We start from the raw sequence: 23,552 nt of genomic DNA, 5'->3' as shown, positions 1-23,552 counted from the left end.
TAACTGACAGATCAACATATCTAGCTAATTTCGGCCAAGTAATGACGAGGAAAACGACACAAGAAAGTTGAAATAGGGAGTGTATAAAACTCCAGCGTATTGAGAGAGAGAGAGAGAGAGAGAGAGAGAGAGGTGTTGGGGTGTAGCGTTAACTGAGGTAGGCGAGGAAGCCGCTCAGCCTCTGTGGCCCACGTACCCTCCATCCGTACGTGGACAGAATCCTATTGGACACAATTTCATCAGTCAAAATGCGACTGGACAAAATCCCACTGGACAAAGTAAAACTACAGCGGTATAAAATTCCACTGGACCAAACTAACTATACAGGACAAAATTCCATTGGACACGTTAAGTTGCTCCATCTCCTAATACCTTGTTACGTTAGGTCAGGTCAGGTCAGGTCAGGTCATGTTAGTCCAGGTCAAGTCAGCCTAGGGTGGGTTACGGCTGGTTAAGTTACGGTAGATCAGCTTAGGTTAGATAAGGTCAAATTAGAGGTTAAAGTAGGTAAGGTTAAATCGAGTCGGGTTAAGTTAAAGCAACCAGATTATGTTACCATAGGGGTTGGGTGTAAATAGGACTGCCAATAGGCCCGCTGCAGCTTTCCATTCTTATGTTCTTATGTTCTAGGTTAGCTCAGTTCATCTTATCTGTTAAAATACATTCACATAAGGTAGATTAGGTCGATTCACCTTAGGTTAGGCGGTTAACTGAAGCTATGGTTTAATAGGTTGGGTTAGGGCGAATCACCTTAGTTCGGTGAGGTCAGGACACAGCTCATCTCAGCTTAAGCTAGATTAGATAAAGTAGGCTAGTTCAATTCAGCTTAGGCTAGATTTGATTAGGTTCGGTCAGTCAGGTCAGGTCAGGTCAGGTCAGGTCAGGTCAGGTCAGCTAAACTAACTGGAAATAGGTTGAATGATTTTTTTACCTATAACCTTTGTGAGGATAACAGCCCTTCCCACGGCCATTCACTCTGCCACCACCTATCTTCCAGGACACAGGTGACACACTCCAGGCAGCTACCTGTAATTAACACCGAGATGCATCTGTGGTGGAGAGTGGGGAGGGGGAGGGGGGGGAGGATTGGCCAGGTTTAAAGGGATTTGTTTGTGTCTTTTTCTGTCTCTATACTCGTGATTGTTTGTTTGTTTTATTCGAATGTTTGTGTTTTTTCCGTGTAAGAATGTGCGTGTTTATGTGTATGTATGTGTTTCAACGAGTGTGAAATGTGAATATGGTGTTGATGTAAGTTTGGTGTTTGTGTGTGCATAAAAATCAATTCACTTAGTCAACATACGTGAGTATACACACACACACACACACACACACACACACACACACACACACACACACACACACACACACACACACACACACCACCCAGCAGTAAATTGAGTGGAGTTGACACATTGACGTCATCAGTGAAAATAATGTTGTCCATTTAATAAAGCATCGAGTCTCTGAGTCTGCGAGCATAACAAAGCCTATGCCATTTTGGTACTGTGTGTGTGTGTATGTGTGCATGTGTGTGTGTGTGTGTGTTTCTTTGAGAATATAACCTGCTCGGCTTGTGTGTGTGTGTGTGTGTGTGTGTGTGTGTGTGTAAGCTTTTGAGAATATAACCTGCTCAGGTTTTAATCTAGTATGAACGAGGGTTTTTGTTTTGCAATTTACAGAAGTCTGTTTATTTTTTCTAGTATGAACGAGGACTTCAGTTTTAGGAATACACTTTGACTTTGTTTTAGTATAGACGAGGCTGTTTTGTAGAATATAAGGTGTTGGTGAAGAGTATAAGGATGTTGGTAGTATATAAGGTGTTAAAATATATAAAGGATGTTGGTGAAGAGTATAAGATGTTGGTGAAGAGTATAAGGATGTTGGTGAAGATATAAGGGCAAGTTGGTTATATAAGGCAAGCTGGTGAAGAGTATATGTTGGGTGAAGAGTATAAGGGTACAGAAGAGTATATAAGGGTAAGTTGGTGAAAGAGTAAGGGAAAGCAGAAGAGTATATGTACAGAAGAGCATAAGGATGCTGAAGAGTATAAGGGTGTTGTGAATATATATGGTGTTGGTGAAGAGTATAAGGGTGTTGGTGAAGAGTATAAGGATGTTGGTGAAGAGTATAAGGGTGTTGTGAAGAGTATAAGGGTGTTGGTGAAGAGTATAAGGGTGTTAAGTGCTATTGAAGAGTTGGAATAGGTGTAAGTGAAGACAATATAAGGGCGTTGGTGAAGAGTATAAGGATGTAGGAAGAGTATAAGGTGTTGGAAAAGAGTAAGGCAAAGTTGTGAAGAGTAAAAGGGTGTTGAAAAAGAGTATATGCATGGGTAAGAGTGAAAGGTGTATATATAAAAGTTAAAAGCAGGAAAGGTATATGTATTGGTGAAGAGTATAATGGCAGGTTGTTGAAGAGTATAAGCAAAAGAGTAGAGGGCGTGGAGAAGAGGTGTGCTGGAGAAGAGTATAAGGGTGTTGGTGAAGAATAAGTGGCGGTGTTGGTAAGAAAGTATAAGGGTGTTGGTGAAGAGTATATGGTGTTGGTGAAAGGTATAAGGGTGTTGTGAAAGAGTATAAGGGTGCGGTGAAAAGTATGGTGTTGTGAAAGTATATGCAGCAGTACATTGGTAAAGAGTATATAAAAGCGTTGTAGAGTAAGGGTGTTGCTGGAAAAGAGTGCGCAGCTGGAGAAGAGTATATAAAAGCGCTGGTGAAGAGTATAAGGGTGTTGGTGAAGAGTATAAGGGGTGTTGGGTGCATGAGGAGTAGGAAGGTAGAAGGAAAAAGAGGTAAGGCAGTTGGAGAAGAGTAAAAGGGTGTTGGAAAAGAGTATATGTGTGGTGAAAAGTATAAGGGTGTTGGTGAAAAGTATAAGGGTGTTGAAGAGAAAGGTAAGGGTATTGGTGAAGAGTATAAGGATGTTGGTGAAGAGTAGAAGGGTGTTGAAAAGAGTGTAAGTGTGTGAAGAGAAGATAAGGGTGTTGGAAGAGAGAGGTATAAGGGTGCTGTAAGGAGTATAAGGGTGTTGGTGGAACTAGAATAAGGGATGGAAAGAGTATAAAGGGTGTTGGAAAAGAGTGTAAGGAGTTGGAGAAGAGTATAAGGGTGTTGGAGAAGAGTATATGGAAGTAAAGGTATGGAGAAAAGAATAAGGGAAGAAGTGGGTGAAGAGAATAAGAAGGCAGGAGATATAAGGGTGTTGGTGAAGAGAATAGGGGTGTTGGTGAAGAACAAGTATAAAGGTTTTAACAAACATCAGTATAGGTTCTGAACAGATTTTGATGAGTATTAGGGAGTAAGGATGGTGTACTGGCAGGTGGTAGGTAGAGTATAAGGATGAGTGTGTTGACAGCGAGTATAGAGAAGAATTTGGATACGCTGATGAAGTGTATAAGGGTGAGTGTAAGGGCAGGTGACTGTCGAATATAAAATGGTATCAGGAAACGAGGGGTTAGGTGAGAATAAGGGATGCATTTAGAAGCCAGGGGAGGATTAGGGAGGTAGGTGAAGTCAGGAAAGGTAAGGTGAAGCAAGGGGAAAGGTTAGGGGAGGGTAGGTGAAGTCAGGAAAGGTAAGCAAGGAAGGTTAGGGAGGGTAGGTGAAGCCAGGAAAGGTAAGAAGAAGGTTAGTGGAGGGTAGGTGAAGCCAGGTAAGGGTAGTAGGAGAAGGTAAGGTGAAGTGAGGGAAAGGTCAGGGGAGGGTAGGTGAAGCTAGGAAAAGTAAGGTGAAGCCAGGGGAGGCGGCCGTGACTGCTAGGGGACTAGGTGGATGTCGCTACCTTGTCTTACACTCACCTATATTGATTCTCTCGGAGATTTGAAGCTTAAATCTCTTCCTTTGCTACCCAGGAGAGAGAGAGAGAGAGAGAGAGAGAGAGAGAGAGAGAGAGAGAGAGAGAGAGAGAGAGAGAGAGAGAGAGAGAGAGAGAGAGTAAAACTTCAGAATTACCTAGACCTAAAAATCATGAATACACAGACAGCCGCAGTGGGAAGCATACCAAGTAGACACATCAAGACAAGAGAATAAGACCTAGTGAAGCAAACGCAGATAGGGAAATAATAATAATAATAATACACACACACACACACACACACAAATAATAATACACAATAATAATACACACAATAATAATAATAATAATAATAATAATAATGATAACTTCGTTGTTAATTATGAAGAAATCAACAACGCTTAGACAGTTTAATGACCAAGTACTAGGTGAAGGAAAGTGACCAAATAGTAGTGAAGGAAAGTGACCAAATATTAGTGTAGGAAAGTGACCAAATATTAGTGGAGGAAAGTGACCAAATAGTTGTGAAGGAAAGTGACCAAATATAGGAAGAAAAGTCAAGGTAAAAGAAACCAGATAGTGAAGGAAAGGAACCAGGTACTAGTGGAAGGAAAGTGACCAGGTAATTAGTGAAGGAAAGTGACCAGGTACTAGTGAAGGAAAGGACCAAATAGTAGTGAAGAAAGTGACCAAATAGTAGTGAAGGAAAGTGACCAAATAGTAGTGAAGGAAAGTGACCAAATAGTAGTGAAGGAACAAGAAGAGTAACCAAATACTAGTGAAGGAAAGTGACCAAATGACAGTAGGAAAGTAGACCAAATAGTAGTGAAGGAAAGTGACCAAGTACTAGTGAAGGAAGGACCAAATACTTGTGAAGGAAAGTGACCAAATACTAGTGAAGGAAAGTGACCAGGTACTAGTGAAGGAAAGTAACCAAATGCAAGTGAAGGAAAGTAACCAAGTACTATTGAAAGAAAGTGCCCAGATACTAGTGAAGGAAAGTAACCAAGTACAAGTGAAGGAAAGTAACCAAGTACTGGTGAAGAAAAGTAACAAGGTACTAGTGAAGGAAAATGACGATCTGCGAGTGAAGAAAAATAGCCAAGTACCAGTGAAGTATGTGACCAAGTACTACTAAAGAAAGTAGCCAAGTATTAGTGAAGGAAAGTGATCTAGTTAAGTGACCTGGACTAGCGAGGGAAAGTGACCTGGTGATCGTGAAGGAAAGTGAATGAGGCAGTGAGAAAATTTCATACCCCGAAAGTGAGAGAACTCCATACTCCGGAGGTGAGAGAGAGAGAGAGAGAGAGAGAGAGAGAGAGAGAGAGAGAGAGTGAGATGTGTGGTGTGTGTGTGTGTGTGTGTGTGTGTGTGTGTGTGGTTGGGATCGATGTGCGCGCGTCTGGGGGTAAGGGAGAGTTGTAGTGGTGGTGGAGGTGGAGGATGCCTGGTCGTGGCGGCGGTGTTGGTGCCTCCTCCTCACCCTCCCTCCCTCCTTCCCTCACAGTGCCAGTGCCGCCGCGGACCTCGTCTGTGCCAGTGCGTGGACCTTCCGCCACCAGCCTTGGCCTTCTGACATTTTCTTTGACCTCTTCCCAGCCCACTGACCCCAGTTTTGAGTTTGGTTTGACCCGGTGTGTTTTTGGACAGAGAGGGGGACGTCCCCGTGTCGAGGTCTGGGGCTGTCGGGAAGTGTGAGTGTGAAGTGAAGTAAAGGAGAAGGGAAATTAGTGCGTTTACGATAGGCTCCCTAACTCCTACTTGTGTCTTCCGCTGAAGAAAGTAAGAGCTGGAAGTAAAAGAAAATACATCCGCATTGTTTTAAATATAGTCAGGTCTTGAAACGAGGTGGAGAGAAGTGAAGTGTGGGAGGAGGCCACGGGTACAGGAAGTGAGTACGGGGCTCCCAGGTGCCGCAGATGACAGCTTGAGTTAGTACCAGTACCCAGTATTCTCGCCACCAGGTACCAGGCACCCCACCACTAAAGTACCAGGATAACACCAACCTACCGCCGTTCCTCAGAAACAAATAATACCACAGTCTGGTATCACTAGATACCAGCATCACGAGGAACCAATACCGCCAGGTCCGGGCAGCAGCAGCAGCACCTAAGCATCAGGATATCTAAGGGGTCAGGAGCGCCAGCACCACCATCCAGCAGACTTCATCACCAGACACCCCCAACATCTACCACCTCTGGCAGAGGCTCGCTACCAGATGGCTGCCATCCCCCTCCTCTCAGAAGCTTCCTGTCCACAACCACTACCACCTCCTCCTCCCCCTTCTTCGTCGCTGTTGTCAGTAGTGAAGACGCCATCGGCATGTAATGGCGTAGAATCCCACAACAGACGATGGAAGTAGACAGTCCTCGGCAGCTGCATCACCCTCCTCTATACTGTACCGCTGCTGCCGCTGTTACTACTACTGCTGTTGTTGCTGCTGTTGCTGCTGCTGCTGCTGGTGGCGGTGGTGGGGGTGGTGGCTGGTGCAGCTAGTTGACCGGTGTGGCGTGCCAGAGGACCCCCAGCAAGGAACAGCCACGGCGACGAGTGTTCATGCACATTTCTCATCAATCATGGACCCGAGTCGCGTTAGGAGGAAGACTCGAGTTGGGTGAGATCGTAGATCAATGTGCCTTTACGACGCCGTGCTGGTGGTGGTAGCGGTGATGAGTCGTGTAGTTGATGACCTGCAGTAGTAGTCAGTACGTTAATGACGTTGCATAATAGTTTTACAATCACGAGACTCATAAATAACGCCAGAAGTAAAGAGAAATAAAACGCTAAACAAGTAAATAATAGCTCACCATGAAGTAGATTTTGATATTTCAACAACGTATATTAGGTAAAAAACGGTAGTCTGTGTTTTGTATCGTCATTTTCTACGTTTGTTTGTCATACTGTTAGTAGTGTTGAAGGAAGAGGTTTTGATCCTTCGTCGAAACAATCAATTTTGGGGGTGTTTGTGTGTGACGACAACGATGATGATGATGATGTCACATATCTTCAAGGCTGCTCACGTCACCAGTCATTCCCGCTCAATACTGATGACTAGTTAATGTTGAACGAGCTTAATAAAGAGGTGGTAGATGTGGTTTAGGGTCCGGCAGAAGAGAAGAAGCTGCTACACGCTCCCCTGGTCACGTCTCACCCTTCAAGGACGACATTTGTAATATTTAGACAATCCAAATCTTATTGTTTTTTGTAATTGTAAGTTGTTGTTCGTCAGAGTGTAATTATAACAATAAAAAGACTCGTTTGATTTCGCGGTGATTCACTAAAAAAAAAAAGAGATACGTTTTTGTAAGTGTAGTTATGAATATTACGTGGTTACGTTTTCTTAATTATACGTACAGTAGTTGAGTTTTTGTACCTTATACTGTGGTCGTATATTTTGTAAGGTGGTGGCTGCGTCTTGTAAGTGTTCGTGGTTGCATTTTTTGTAAGTACGAGGGGGTGGATGCGCGTTCTTGTAAGCTCCTACCCCCTTAAACTCGCTCATTTAGTGTGTTCAGACACCTTTGGTAATAAGGTGACCCCCATCCCCCCATAATACTTACTTCCAAGACGTGAACTCGTCACTCATTGGTCGGTCCTCTCAGTGAACTTACCGAGCTTGGACTGTAAGATCATTGGTTGACTCCTGGTGCTGCTCACTTCATCGACTCACAATCGTTGTAGGTCATATACATATATATATTTACACACACACATATATATATTGTATAGGCTCACTGATAAAACACTTCCTTTATAATCTCTGGTCATCTTATTGGCCGACAAAGGGTATTATTGAAGTCACAGGCTAAGAAGTCCTTTATTCATTAGTGTTTAGGCTCTTTAATTATTTAGTATTTGCGTGTGACAGTTGTGTTGGTGGAGGTTGGTTGATTGGCGAGTGTGGCGATGAGTCTTTAGCTCGGCGTCAGTCAGTGACAAGTGGAGGTGCTATTTAAATGACAGGTCTCGTGGCGATCATTACTTCCCCATTAGTTCAAAGCTTCGCATGATTAATTGATGGAGGAGGGTAGAAGGAGGCTGTGATTTGTCTTGGTTTTTGTTCCCGTGTCTGCGTAAGGACGCGTATCATTTGTTTGTTGAGGCTGTTAAACGGCTCAGCTGGTAGGAGTAAGGCCGAGGGCTGCAGGCTGGTTGAAGTGGATAAACAGCCTCTCTGAAGGAGTATTGGTGAAGTTGTGTTGGAGGAAGTGTAGCCTCCCAGGGGCGTGATGAGCCAACCACCACCGGCTCAGCCCCCCCGTCGGGCCGTCCCGAGGGTGTTCCGTCGACAGAACAGCTTCGCCGGTTTCCCCAGTGCTACACTTAGCATCTTTAATAACAACAATAATAATAACAATAACAACAACGGAAGGAACTCCGGTAAAACAGGGTTACCTCCTGCCTCCACTGCAGCGGAGGTAACATCAGCAGGATATACACAACCTAGTCTGGTACCAACTACTGCAGGAGGGACAACTCTTGGGGCAATTGCTTTTGGCGCTCCTTCTGCTGGGATACCCACTTGTGGGGCAGCACGCGTAGCGGCGCCCCCTACATCAGCTCATGCCTCACTACCAGTATACCAGCCACCACCGGCAGCCAGTAGACCCGTGTCTGGGTTTTACTCCCTTCCCAGACACAACCGCCCTGGCCACCTCAGCAGGGCCCTGGGTGTGGGGTTCCACTTGTTGGCCAGGACAACCCCACCGGGATCTTCAGGCCCAACAGCGGCAGAGCAGTTAGGGATCAACTCCCCGGCACTCCCTAAATCACACCGGAGAAACTTGAGTGAAGGGAATACCGGCGAAACCATCACATCCCTCCCAATAACAATTGGCTCTCTGCCCCGTAGTAAAAGTGGGACGAAAGACGCGATACCACCGACGACGTCATCTAGCGTGGGAGAACCAAAGCTCAAATCATCGACTAAGCGTAGAGATGGGGAGGGCAAACCCCGCCGGAGGGACCCTGACTATCAGTCATTGCCTCGACGGCCTTCCAAGGATCAGGCTTCCAAGCGATCTCCCAAAGACGGAGATTCTAAGAATCAGAGCTCGGCGAAAAGACACGACACAGAGCCAAAATTCCGGTCACTTCCGAGAAGACACGAGGGAGAGGCGAGATACCAGGCGGTGAGCAGGAAGAGTGAGGGAGATCCGAAGTACCAGTCGCTGCCGAAGAGACACAATACAGAGCCCAGGTATCAAACATTTCCCAAAAGACGTGATGCAGAGTCGTCCTCACATCATCCATCGTCCCCTAAGAGACGCAGCACCGAATCAAGCCATCAATCATCGTCGCCCAAGAGACGCGACGTGGGGCCAGGAGCTCTTCCCTCCTCACCGAAAAAACGAGATATGGGGCCAGGTCACCTTCCCGGGTCCCCCAAAAGGCGTGACCCTGAGTGTAGCTTCCATCAATCTCTGTCACCAAAGAGGAGGAACACCGCCGACCTCAAGTACCAGCCGCCGCCGCCGCCCCCGAAGAAGTACGATATTGATCCCAAATACGAAATGTTGCCCCCGAAGCGACCTGAAGTGGACCTTAAGTATCAGACCTTCCCCCAGAAGAGACATGATCCAGATCACTCCAGATACCAACATGCGGTACCACCCCCAAGGGCGTACGATATAGATCCCAAGTACCAAGCGCTACCCCCAAAGAGAGAAGAACTTGACTTGCGATACTACCCACTACCACCGCCGAGGTATGAGGCGGAGGCGAAATACCAAACCGTGCCCCCAAAGAGACGTGACATGGAGCAAAGATACCCCACCGTACCACCTAAGAAATTTGGCATCGACTTAAGGTACCAGCCACTCCCACCACCCAAGAGGTATGATACCGGCCCCAGGTATCAGACGATACCTCCCAAGAGGCACGATGCTGATCACCAAAGATACCATTACATCCCTCCACCGAGGCCCGATATTGAACCACGGTACCAACACCCTCCACCGAGAAGGTTTGATATCGATCCCAAATATCAGCCGTTGCCTCCTAGGAGACCCGATATCGAGCCCAAATACCAGCAGCTTCCACCCAGAAGACCCGATATCGAGCCTCGATACCAACAGGCCCCACCACGGCCGGATATCGAACCTAAATACCAACCACTGCCACCTAGGCCAGATATTGAACCGAAATACACACAGTTACCACTTAGGCGACCAGATCCTGATCCCAGATACCAGCCATTACCCCCGAGGCCCGATATCGAGCCCCGATACCAGTCGCTACCACCCAGGCCGGATATTGAACCCAAATACCAACCCTTACCACCGAGACCCGATATCGAACCTAAATATCAACCACTACCGCCAAGGCCCGATATTGAACCTAAATATCAGCCATTGCCACCAAGACCCGATATTGAGCCCAAGTACCAGCCTTTACCACCAAGACCCGATATCGAACCCAAGTACCAACAGCTGCCGCCGAGACATCCTGACGGGGAGTGCAAGTACCAGCCGCCGCCACCACCCATACACCCCAACGGAGAGGCCAGGTACCACCCCTCACCCCCTGAGGCTGAGATGTACCAACAACACCTACCAAGAAGACCCGATATTGAGCCCAAGTACCAGCCTTTACCGCCAAGGCCTGATATCGAGCCCAAGTATCAACAGCTGCCGCCGAGGAGACCCGACGGGGAGGCCAAGTATCAGCCACTTCCTCCAAGACGACCTGAAGTCGAGGCCAAGTATCAGCCACTTCCTCCAAGACGACCCGAGGTCGAGGCCAAGTATCAGCCACTTCCTCCAAGACGACCCGAGGTCGAGCCCAAGTATCAGCCACTTCCTCCAAGACGACCCGACGTCGAGGCCAAGTATCAGCCACTTCCTCCAAGACGACCCGAGATCGAGGCCAAGTATCAGCCACTTCCTCCAAGACGACCCGAGGTCGAGGCCAAGTATCAGCCACTTCCTCCAAGACGACCTGAAGTCGAGGCCAAATATCAGCCACTTCCTCCAAGACGACCTGAAGTCGAGTCCAAGTATCAGCCACTTCCTCCAAGACGTCCTGAAGTCGAGTCCAAGTATCAGCCTCTTCCTCCAAGACGACCTGAGGTCGAGGCCAAGTATCAACCATTACCTCCAAGACGACCTGATGGGGAAGGAAAGTATCAATCTCTTCCCCCAAGAGGGTCCGACTACGAGTTCCAACCTATACCTACAATCAAACATGAATCCGAGACCTCATTCCAGCCACCGGTACCCATGTATGACTACGAGTTCCGACCAATTCCAACAATAAAACCCAATTATGAACAGGTGTATACACCTATGCCTCTTAGGAAACCCGATGGTGAGAGCCACCCTCTGCCTCCTGTCAGTGGCGACTATCATCATGTGGTGCAGAGTCAGCCAAAGCTACAGTCCCTTCCTCCAAGAACCCATGGAAGTGATGGAAGTGACGTTCCTTACACGACGGCGCCTCCAATACCACGCACCACTGATCTCCTCTATCAACCCATACCTCCTAAGGTGTACCAAAGCGACCCGTTGCACCAAGTACAGGTCCCCAAAGTGGTAGGTAACATACCGCTCTATGAGAGTATCCCAGCGAAGTTAACAGGAACTGAGCCAGTTCCCGCCAAGGTGCCAGGGGTTATACCTCTATATGAAGGAATTCCTCCTAAGATAAAAATGCCTGAGCCATCGTTCCAGCCCATCCCTCCAACAGTAAGTGAGAGTGACCCTCTGTATCATACGATGCCTTCACCGATGTCACCTCTGAAGGCTGATGAAGCCGAACCCTTGTACCAGTCTTCACCACCAAAGATGAGCGCCAGTGAGCCTCTTTATCAGTCGTCTCCCGACGCCCTGGATGCCGATCCGGTCTACCAGGCTGTGACTCCGCAGATGATCCAAGATGTGAAGTCGAATTACCAGCTGCTGCAACAAAGGAAACTGGAACAGGATGCTAAGGCCTTGGCGGGGCCTAAGAGAACTATCAAGGGAGACAAGTATCACTCGCCAACAAAACGAACCTTCAGAGAGCGAGACAATGAATCAAAATCTCAGTCTTCATCGAAAAAAGGCTCTAAAGGTGAGCCCAAGTACCAGTCGCTGCCGAAGAGAAGAGAGAAGGAGAACGACGGTAAATACCAATCACTTCCACGTCGAGGAGCCCGACGAGACCCTCCGGCGCCTCCCCAGTTCCGCTGGACGCCTGGGGACGACGACGGAATATATTCAAGTCTGGAATACCCAAGTGAAGAGGGTCGTAGTGGAGGACCCAGCGAGGATGAGATCTACTCCAGCCTGACGACTACTGACGATCCTGTGTATCAGAGCGTGAGTGAAGCATCTTACTCCCGCCCAGTTCCACCTCTGCCAGCACCTCTTAGGTACCGCCGGCGTGTGGACGACGCTCCTCCCCCTCTACCTCCGCCTCGCCTCACCACAGGACCCGTAGGATCCCACAACCCACTGATGTCTCCCGGGTCTGTGGTCTCCCCTCCCGTCCTTCCCGCTCGAACTCCTCGAGTATCGTCAGCCTCTAACCAGAGGATGTCGTACCCTGGGGGGAGCAGCACCAGCCCCAGCCCTAGCCCGGAGAACCTGTTGACGCAGTCGGCGCCGACCTGGCCACGACAACACCGGCCAGACAACGAGGAAGTTTACTCCTCTATACCTTCACTGATCAGCTCCACACCAGAGTCCCCCCCGGCGACTCTGCCTCGGGCGGCACAGATTGGTCGTGTCGCTCCTTCAGCCTCATGGAACTCGCTAGGATCATCCTGCAGATCTTCGTGGGATTCACTAGGATCCTCGGTGAGATCTGAAGGTAGCAATAACGTCCGTCAGCGACGCCGGCGAGCGCGGTCTGACCCCAGGATGGACGCTGGGGTACTGCACCGCTTGGCCTTCACCATATGGCACACAGCCTTACACATCGAGAAAGAGGTCAGGAGCGCCGGCTGACCCGACGCCACCACCCTCCGTGCTCGCATGACCTGACCCTGACCCTTGTCCTGCCTGGCGGCGTCCTCCGGTATGCGCATGACATTACCCTGGGTGTGTTGGTGGCGTCAGTGCCCTGTACAAGCAATGTGTCCTTGGTCGTGGCGTCCGTGAGAGCGACCGTGCTTTGTTGTCTTGTTCCTCCTCATGATGACTCATCCACCAGGATGGACCAGATTGCATGATTCTCTCTCTTCCTCTCAGTCCATGACCACATTATCTTGTTATCGTCCTTGCATGTTGCACTTCACTCTGCTCTGCTAATTTTCAAATTGCTTGTTGCATGAACTGCTCGGCTAGTAACGTAATATGTGTAATTATATCATCCAGACTTTGAAATGTATCTGTGAGAAATTGTAGAGGAACAGTACCACTGGAGCTGTTCATTGCTGCCTTTAGTAACACTACAGCGTGTGTGTGTCTTGTTGTAGTGCCTGGAGGGACGCGGGTTTTCCTGCACCACCCGAACAGTCGAGATCTCTGTTATGCTGTTCCCCCAAAACACCACAAGTAAAGAAATAAACCCCAACAAAAATAATACACCGAGAACCACTTGTACGCCTGGTCCACAAGTACCTGGGTGAGGCCCAGTGACACTTGTTATACCTGGTGCTTACTTGACTCACTTTCTATAGCGATACATAATGCCTAAGGAATACTGTACCTATTGATCCAGGCTATGATAAACTCCCTACTTAGTGCTTTTACTTTTTCTGAAGAACTTTTATATGAATACAAAAGTCTTCCTACGATCATCCGTTTCATTGTCTTTAATTTTGGATGTTACTTCAATTTTAAGATCAATTATTCCTTTTGTATATGTGTGCTCCATTTCCCGACCACTGCTAGGTGTTAGCCGCTTTGAAGTCTTACTTTGTTAAGTTCTTGTCTGTACTCCCAGTAGTCCACAAATTATAGTACCCCGAGTAAAGTACAACCCCGAGCACCCCCAGAGTAAGAGTTGCCTCCTCCCTAAAGTAGAGTCCATATTCCCAAAGTCGCCCATCCCAGAGTGTCGCCCCCCCCCCCTCCACGAAGGCTTCACCAGGGATTCATAAATCTTAACGTCCTGGGGTTCATTCCCTAGAAACCTTTTGTGACGTTGTTACTTTTTCAGACCGGTGACGAGGTTGCCCCCCCCCCGCACCTACCCCTCTCCCATAACTCCTCTTCCCTCCACTCCAGCCCCCCCTCCATCACCCCCTCACCCCACCACCTTGTTCCCTGTTTGAAGTCCACCTCCTCAAAGTCCTCAAACAACCATCTTCCGGCTTTTGCTTTCCTCCTCCCTCCTCCCTTATCTCCTTCCCTCACTCCCCTGCCCTCCGTCCTGTCCTTCCCCCTTCCCTCCCTCCTCTCCCTCCCGGCCTCCCCCTCACCACCAACATCTTTGCTCCCCTCACCACATCAACACCTCCCACACCTCCCCCACCACCACCAACACCCATCCCCCTCACCACCAACATCCACACACCTCCCCCTCTCACCCTCCTACCACCACCATCACCACACACCTCCCTCCTCACCCCATCACCACCACCACATCACAAACCTCCCTATCTCCTCACCATCACACACCTCCACCACCACATCACACACCTCCCCCCCCTCACCACCAACATCCAAACCCTCCCTACCCCCACCACCATCACCACACACCTCCCTCCTCACCAACATCACACACCTCCCTCCCCTCACCACCAACATCCTGACCTCCCCCCCTCCTCACATCAACATCACACACCTCCCCCTCACCCATCTCCCTTCCCACCAACATCACACACCTCCCCCCACCACCCTCCTCCCCTCACCACCAACTCACACACCTCCTCCCCCCCTCACCACCAACATCACACCCTCCTCCCCCACCCAACCTCACCACCAACATCACACACCACCCCCTCACCACCATCACCACACACACCTCTACCACCACACACACCTCTTCCCCTCACCATCACACCCCCCCCTCACCAACAACATCACCACACACCACATCCACACCTCCCTCCCCCCCACCACCAACATCCCACCCCCCCTCACCACCAACATCACACACCTCCCTCCCCCCTCACCAACATCCACACACCTCCCTCCCCTCACCACCAACATCACACCCTCCCCTCCCACCAACATCCACACACCTCCCTCTCCACCAACATCCACACCTCCCTCCCCTCACACCACACTCCCTCCCCACCTCACCACCAACATCCACCTCACCACCAACATCACACACCACCCCCCCTCACCACCAACATCACACACCTCACCCCCCCACACCCCAACATCCACCAACATCACCAACCACCACCCCCACCACCAACATCACACACACCCCTCACCACCAACATCACACCCCCTCACCACCAACATCACACACCTCCCCTCACCAACATCACACCTCCCCCCACACCACCAACATCACACCATCGCCACCAACATCACACCCTCCCACCACCACATCACCCCCCTCACCACCAACATCACACACCTCCCCTCACCAACATCACACCTCCCTCCCCCCTCACCACATCACACCACACCCTCACCACAACATCCACCCCTCACCACCAACATCACACACACTCCCCCTCACCACCAACATCACACCACCTCCCCCCCCACCAGCATCCACACCTCCCCCACACCATCACACACCTCCCTCCCCCTCCCACCATCACCACATCCCCCCTCACCACCAACATCACACCTCCCTCCCCCACACCACCAACATCACACACCTCCTCCTCACAACCAACATCACACCTCCTCCCCACCACCAACATCACACACACTCCCCCTCACCACCAACATCACACCCCCCTCACCACCAACATCCCCTCCCCCCTCACCACCAACCACCTTCCTCCTTCACCAAACAACTTGTGCCCCTCTATCCCACCCTCACTCCCTCTACCACTCAGTTGTAGCCCCGGCCAGTGCCCCAGTAGTGCCCCCCCCCAGTGTGCCTGGTAGTGCCCCAGTAGTGCCCTGGTAGCGCCCCAGTATGTTGCCCCAGTAGTGAGCCCCAGTGGTTCCCAGTAGTGCCCCGGTAGTGCCCCAGTAGTTCCCCGGTAGTGCCCCAGTAGTGCCCGGTGGCCCTCACTGTGGTTAGGAAGTGTCATGTTTTATTTGTTCAAGTATTATTGTAATTGCTGGTACTGTCGCCAATAGTACCAGGACACTGTACCTGGTAATATTCAGACACTGTCTCTGTTAGTACCCATATACCCATACATAGTCCCCAGTAGCACCCAGACACTGTCCCCGGTAGTACACAAACCACGGCAGTACCCAGACACTGTCTTCGGTAGTACACAGACCACGGTAGTACCTAGACATTGTCCCCGGTAGTAACCAGGCACTGTCCCCGGTAATACCCAGACATTGTTTCCGGTAGTACCCAGGTAACATATCCGGCAGTAGCAGACACTGTCCCCGGTAATACCCAGACACTGTCCCCGGTAGTATTCAGACACTGTCCCCTGTAGTAACCAAACACTGTCCCCGGTAATACCTAGACACTGTCCCCGGTAGTACAGGAGACACTGCTCTTGGTAGTACCCAGACACTGTCCCCGGTAGTACCCAGACACTGTCCCCGGTAGTATCCCTTTTCTCAGAAATCTGTTAAACCCTCTCATCAAGACAGTCTCACATGTAATACCCTAACTAGCAAGAATACAGTACGGTATATAGTTCGGTATTAATGTGTGTATACCCCTCCTGGTACATTGTCAACCAGCTCCTTCCCAGTAGTTTGTGTACAGTACATGTGGTGTGTGAAGACCTCAGATGTGTCAGGGGTGGTGTTACTGTGTTATGTATTGTGATACATTTAAGGTTTACAACTGTTATGTGTCTCTCTCACTTGTTATATCACCACACACACACACACACACACACACACACACACACACACACACACACACACACACATATCTTGGATTAAATAGTCTTAACCAGAAGTCAGGTTTGTCTTTCCTTTAATAACTCATTGTGATAATCAAGATGACAGAGTGATAAGGAAAACAAAACAAAACGAACGTAAAAGATAACCTAAAGATAACCTACCCAAAGATGACGACCTTTTCCCTTCCTCCTTCCAGAACAACAATGACGCGGCAGTCTCGCAGAAACAGCCAACAATAAGCAGTAGAAACGTAAGTACATCCAGCCATTAGTGTGATTGTTGTGAGGTGAACTTTCTACACAATACACCCCCCCTCCTTCCTTCCTTCCTTCCTTCCTTCCTTCCTTCCTTCCTTCCTTCCTTCCTTCCTTCCTTCCTTCCTTCCTTCCTTCCTTCCTTCCTTCCTTCCTTCCTTCCTTCCTTCCTACCTTCCTTCCTTCTTTCCTTCCCAGACTATATGCTTTCCAGAATAGCCAGCCTACCTTTCTCTTGGACGCCACCTGGTTGAACTACCTACCTGGAGGACATTTCTGGTCGATGTACTGTACCTCGTTGGAGTAACCTCTCTGCTGGGAGTACCTTGCCCTCAGAGTACCTTTCTTCGGGAGTACCTTGCCCTCAGAGTACCTATCTCCAAGGAGTACCTTGTCCTCAGAGTACCTATCTCGAAGGAGTACCTTGTCCTCAGAGTACCTATCTTCTTGGAGTACCTTGACCTCAGAGTACCTATCTTCAAGGAGTACCTTGCCCTCAGAGTACCTATCTTCTTGGAGTACCTTGACCTCAGAGTACCTATCTTCAAGGAGTACCTTGCCCTCAGAGTACCTATCTTCTGGGAGTACCTTACCCTCAGAGTACCTATCTTCTGGGAGTGCCTTGACCTCAGAGTACCTATCTTTAAGGAGTACCTTGCCCTCTGAGTACCTTTCTTGTAGGAGTACCTTGCCCTCAGCCTGTACCTTCCCTCCAAGTCCTTCTTCTGGAGTGCCTTCCTCCAGTACCTTCTTTAAAATACCTTGCCCTCAGTACCTTTCTTTCACCTTGCCTCCAGTCCTACTCTTTTGGGGTACCTTGACCTCATAGTACTTTGCTTCCAGTACCTCCCTTCTCCCTCCTCTTCCTCCCTCCCTTCCTCAGTACCTCCTCTTCTCATACCTCCCCCCCTCCCCCTCCCCTCCCTTCCAGTACCTCCCCTCAGTACCTCCTCTTCCTCAGTACCTCCTCTTCCTCACCTCCTCTTCTCAGCCTCCCTCTTCCTCCTTCCTCCTCTTCTCCTCTCCCTCCTCAGTACCTCCTCTTCCTCAGTACCTCCTCTTCCTCCAGCACCTCCTCTTCCTCACTCTCCCTCCTCAGTACCTCCTCTTCCTCAGTACCTCCTCTTCCTCACTTCCTCCCTCTTCCTCCCCCAGTACCTCCTCTTCCTCAAGCCTCCCTCCTCAGTACCTCCTCTTCCTCTACCTCCTCTTCTTCACCTCCTCTTCCTCAGCACCTCTCTTCCTCAGTACCTCCCTCATACCTCCTCTTCCTCATACCCTCTTCCTCATACCTCCTCTTCTCAACCTCCTCTTCCTCCTTTCCTCCTCTCCTTCTCCCTCCCTCAGTACCTCCTCTTCCTCAGTACCTCCTCTTCCTCAGCACCTCCTCTTCCTCCTCCTCCCTTCCCCCCTCCCCAGTACCCCTCTTCCTCAGACCTCCCTTCCTCCCTCCTCCTCCCTATCTCCCTCCCTCAGCCTCCTCTTCCTCAGTACCTCCTCTTCCTCAGCACCTCCTCTTCCTCAGTACCTCCTCTTCCTCCACCCTCTCTCATACCTCCTCTTCCTCAACCTCCTCTTCCTCAGGCCTCCTCCTAACCCTCTTCTCAGCCTCCTCTTCCTCAGTACCTCCTCTTCCGCCTCCAGTACCTCCTCTTCCTCAGTACCTCCTCTTCCTCAGTACCTCCTCTTCCTCAGTACCTCCTCTTCCTCAGTACCTCCTCTTCCTCAGTACCCTCCTCTTCCTCCAGTACCTCCTCTTCCTCAGTACCTCCTCTTCCCTCGCCTCCTCTTCCTCAGTACCCCCTCTTCCTCCAGTACCTCCTCTTCCTCCAGACCCTCCTCTTCTTCGTACCCCCTTCTCCCTCCTCTTCCTCAGACCTCCTCTTCCTCCATACCTCCCTCTTCCTCAGCCCCCTCTTCCTCCAGCCTCCTCTTCCTCAGTACCTCCTCTTCCTCACCCTCCTCCCCCTCTTCTCATACCTCCTCTTCCTCAGTAACCCCCTCTTCCTCAGTACCTCCTCTTCCTCAGTACCTCCTCTTCTTCAGTACCTCCTCCTTCCTCCAGTACCTCCTCTTCCTCAGTACCTCCTCTTCCTCCAGTACCTCCTCTTCCTCAGTACCTCCTCTTCCTCAGTACCTCCTCTTCTCAGCCCACCTCCTCTTCCTCAGTACCTCTCTTCCTCAGTACCTCCTCTTCCTCAGTACCTCTCTTCCTCGACCTCCCCTCCTCACCTCTCTCCTCCATACCTCCTCTTCCCATCCTCCTCCCCCCCCCCCTCTCCTCAGACCCCTCTTCTCCTCCTCCATACCCCCCTTCCTCAGTACCTCCCTCTTCCTCAGCCTCCTCTTCCTCAGTACCTCCTCTTCCTCATACCTCCTTTCCTCATCCTCCTCTTCCTCAGTACCTCCTCTTCCTCAGTACCTCCTCTTCCTCAGCACCTCCTCTTCTCAGTACCTCCTCTTCCTCAGTACCTCCTCTTCCTCTTCCTCAGTACCTCCTCTTCCTCAGTCACCTCCTCTTCCTCAGTACCTCCTCTTCCTCAGTACCTCCTCTTCCTCAGTACCTCCTCTTCCTCAGTACCTCCTCTTCCTCAGTACCTCTCTTCCTCATACCTCCCTCTCTCAGTACCTCCTCTTCCTCAGTACCTCCTCTTCCTCCAATGCCTCCTCTTCCTCAGCACCTCCTCTTCCTCAGTACTCCTCTTCCTCCAGTCCTCTCTTCCTCAGTACCTCCTCTTCCTCATCTCCCTTCCTCAGTACCTCCTCTTCCTCCAGTACCTCCTCTTCCTCAGTACCTCCCCTTCCTCACCTCCTCCCTCAGTACCTCCTCTTCCTCAGTACCTCCCTCTTCCTCAGTACCTCCTCTTCCTCAACCCCTCCCTCAGTACCTCCTCTTCCTCAGTACCTCCTCTTCCTCAGTACCTCCTCTTCCTCAGTACCTCCTCTCCTCAGCCTCCTCTTCTTCAGTACCTCCTCTTCCTCAGTACCTCCTCTTCCTCAGTACCTCCTCTTCCTCAGTACCTCCCTCTTCCTCAGTGCCTCCTCTTCCTCAGTACCTCCCTCCTCCAGTACCTCCCTCTTCTTCAGCTCCTTACCTCCTCTTCCTCAGTACCTCCTCTTCCTCAGACCTCCTCTTCCTCAGTACCTCCTCTTCCCCCTCCTCTTCCCCCTCCCCCTCCCCTCCCCTCCCTCTTCCTCATGCCTCCTCTTCCTCAAGTACCTCCTCTTCTTCATCTCCTCTTCCTCAGTACCTCCTCTTCCTCAGTACCTCCTCTTCCTCAGTACCTCCTCTTCCTCAGTACCTCCTCTTCCTCCAGTACCTCTCTTCCTCAGTACCTCCTCTTCCTCAGTACCTCCTCTTCCTCCAGTACCTCCTCTTCCTCAGTACCTCCTCTTCTTCAGTACCTCCTCTTCCTCAGTACCTCCTCTTCCTCAGTACCTCCCTCTTCCTCCAGTACCTCCTCTTCCTCAGTACCTCCTCTTCCTCAGTACCTCCTCTTCCTCCAGTACCTCCTCTTCCTCAGTACCTCCTCTTCTTCAGTACCTCCTCTTCCTCAGTACCTCCTCTTCTTCAGTACCTCCTCTTCTTCAGTACCTCCTCTTCCTCCAGTACCTCCTCTTCCTCAGTACCTCCTCTTCCTCAGTACCTCCTCTTCTTCAGTACCTCCTCTTCTTCAGTACCTCCTCTTCCTCAGTACCTCCTCTTCCTCAGTACCTCCTCTTCCTCAGTACCTCCTCTTCCTTCAGTACCTCCTCTTCTTCAGTACCTCCTCTTCCTCAGTACCTCCTCTTCCTCAGTACCTCCTCTTCCTCAGTACCTCCTCTTCCTCAGTACCTCCTCCCTTCCTCAGTACCTCCTCTTCCTCAGTACCTCACCCTTATGTCTCTCCCCGACTTAAGAGATAATCCCCCCCCACACACACACACACACACATTAGAGGACTAAGTTCCATGCAATTCTTATAAGTTTATTCTCAGTTCATTGTCATTTTTGCAATAGTTGTGAGAAAGGTTTATGGGGAGCATTACAGATGGTATTATTACGTGACTGTGTGTGTGTGTGTCTCTGTGTGTGTGTCTCTGTGTGTGTGTCTTTACATGTGTGTGTGTGATAATATATATATATATGTATATATATATATATATATATATGTAATTAACGGTTTTATTGAAAAAGTCAGCGGCCGAGGCTGAAAATATACATTAGACAAAAATGACTTATTACATACAAAGACACACGGGGTGGGTGGCCCGTTTAACAAAAGCTTTCATTACTAAAATAGAAGGAACAATGATTGAACATACAAATTATTATAGTTTACAGTTGATGGCCGGGCTGGTCGGAGACACCAGGTGGTGAGGTGTTCACGTGGTGTAATAACTCGTCCTCGGGTGATATGAGGAACCTCACGTGGTCATGGAGACATCTGGTGGTATGGTGTTCACGTGGTGTAGTAACTCATCCTCGTGTGTTGATATGAAGGACCTCACGTGGTCATGGAGACACCAGGTGGTGTGGTAATAATAATAATTAACGGTTTATTGAAAGAGCATAGCAGTCAGAATGCTGAAAATATACAGTTACATAATTGGGGAATGGGTTTCGATATACAAATAATATACAAGTAACATAAGTGATACAGATAAGGGATCTCCTGACCCTAGAGCCCGGCAGGGCGACAATTCTTCAGGTGGGATATCCTGAGGCGACGATTCTTCAGGTGGCAACACCTGGGGTGACAATTCTTCAGGTGGGGTCAGGACCCTCCACGGTTGTTAATCTTCAGGTTAGTGGAGTCAGGACCCTCCAGTCAGGTAGGAGGACTATATAACAGTAAGTGGGCTCAAAAATGTTTAGTCATAATCATCAGTCGACCATGGCAGGCATACCTTCCAAACTGTCGTCCCACCACTGTTGTGTGATGATTCCTCTAAAGTTATTCGGTGGCTTCAAAAAAAACAGACTTTTAAAGCGTGAAGTGAAGTGTGATACTTGTGATAACTGGAGGAATTGGACAAAATGCATCAGATCCAAGGATGGTTTTCTGTGGAAATGCCAAACAAAAGACTGTCTGAAGTATAAATCCACTCAGTCTAATATTTCACTTCAGAAATGGGTTCATGTTATGTAGCTTTGGAGTGAGCATATTGGAGAAACAGCAGCAGGCCGTCAGGTGAACCTTTTCGAGAAAACGTTGATTGACTGCTGCAGCTTTTTAGGGAGGTCTGTACTGTGTACTTTGAAGCAAATCCAATCAAACTTGGCGGACCTGGGATCACCGTAGAAATTGATGAATCTTGCTTCTCCCATAGCCGAAACATCATCGTGGACGTGCACCACACTCTCCTATTTGGTTTTCGGTATCGTCGATACGAGCAGGAGCCTTTCAATTGCAAAAATGGAGTCGAGACAAGGGATGCTGTCACCCTTCTTCCTATAATACTCAAAGTGGTTCAACAAGGACAGTCATTCACAGTGATGAGTGGAGAGCATTCCGCAATATTCAAGGTCTTGGATACACGCACAGAACTGTGAACCACTCAGTCATGGATGTGAACACTGGTATGCACACACAAACGATTGAATCATATTGGAACAAGAACAAGAGTTACACCAAGACCATGGCTGCAAACGAAGCTTTTTAAATTCTTACCTTCAAGAATTCATGTGGCATGATCGTTTTTCTGCTAATCCTCTGGAAATTTTATGTCAACACATTGCTGTTCAGTTCCTTTTGTAATATAATAATAGTATATTCCTTCTTAACCACATTTGTATCATCAATCAAACTGGTCTCTCTCTCTCTCTCTCTCTCTCTCTCTCTCTCTCTCTCTCTTTACCTACACTAATTAAGACTCTTTCTACACGTGTATTCATTAGGGGGTAACAAGGTTAACCTCCCTGTGATGTAATTATGCTGTCAGGAGGGTCAGGAGATGTCAGCAGCTGGGGTACAGAGAGCAATATGGTCAGCGTTTGAGAATGCAGGAGGAGCAGATGTCAGCAGCTGGGATACAGAGTGCAGTGTTGTCAGCGTTTGGGAATACTAGGAGAGGTCAGGAGATGTCAGCAGGCGAGGTAAAAAGAAGCATTGTCAGCAGTTTCGTTCAGGAGCGTTGTCAGCAGTTGAGAATACAAAAGAACCAGAAGTGTGTCAGCAGCTGGGACGCAGAAAGGATAAGGAGTAGTGTCAGCAGCTAGATTACTAAGGGTCAGATATGTTGTCAGCAGCTGGGAGAGTACAGGGGGTGTCAGCAGTTGGAATACAGAGCAGTTACAGTAGGAGAACATCAGTAGTCCTTCTGTTAGCTGTTCCTGTAACCCATTCACTGTATCCTAACTTGCCAATCTCGCAGTAATTAACTCTTTGTAATAAACTAACTGTAATATCAGCCGTATTAGTGGAGATTACAGATGCAAAGGTTACAGAGCGTTAATTATAAAAGAATTACAGAGGATTTAGTAGAGGTTACAGGTACAAGGTGTTAGATAGAGGGAATAACACTTTAGAATACAGAGATGACAGGTACAGGGATACAGAAAGTTACAGGTACAGGGATACAGCGGGGTTTTACAGATACAGTGACAGAGCGTTGTTGAAATACTTTGATTCAGTTGCAG

General features: G+C 49.2%; 1 protein-coding gene across 1 annotated transcript; it reads left to right on the top strand.

The window, feature by feature from the left end:
- The first annotated feature begins 6,628 nt into the window (after window positions 1-6,628).
- LOC121867186 (titin-like) lies at window positions 6,629-17,596 on the top strand. Its single transcript, XM_042367030.1, has 3 exons — window positions 6,629-12,704; window positions 16,873-16,926; window positions 17,267-17,596. Exons 1-3 carry the CDS (start codon window positions 8,022-8,024, stop codon window positions 17,594-17,596), a joined length of 5,067 nt encoding a protein of 1,688 aa, XP_042222964.1. The 5' UTR covers window positions 6,629-8,021.
- Window positions 17,597-23,552: the final 5,956 nt, after the last annotated feature.

Source organism: Homarus americanus, unplaced genomic scaffold (genome assembly GCF_018991925.1).
Source record: "Homarus americanus isolate GMGI-L3 unplaced genomic scaffold, GMGI_Hamer_2.0 scaffold51859, whole genome shotgun sequence".
NCBI classification, from domain to species: Eukaryota; Metazoa; Arthropoda; class Malacostraca; order Decapoda; family Nephropidae; genus Homarus; species Homarus americanus.
The sequence above is the reverse complement of the archived record's forward strand: the minus strand, read 5'-3'. Positions and strand labels throughout refer to the sequence as shown.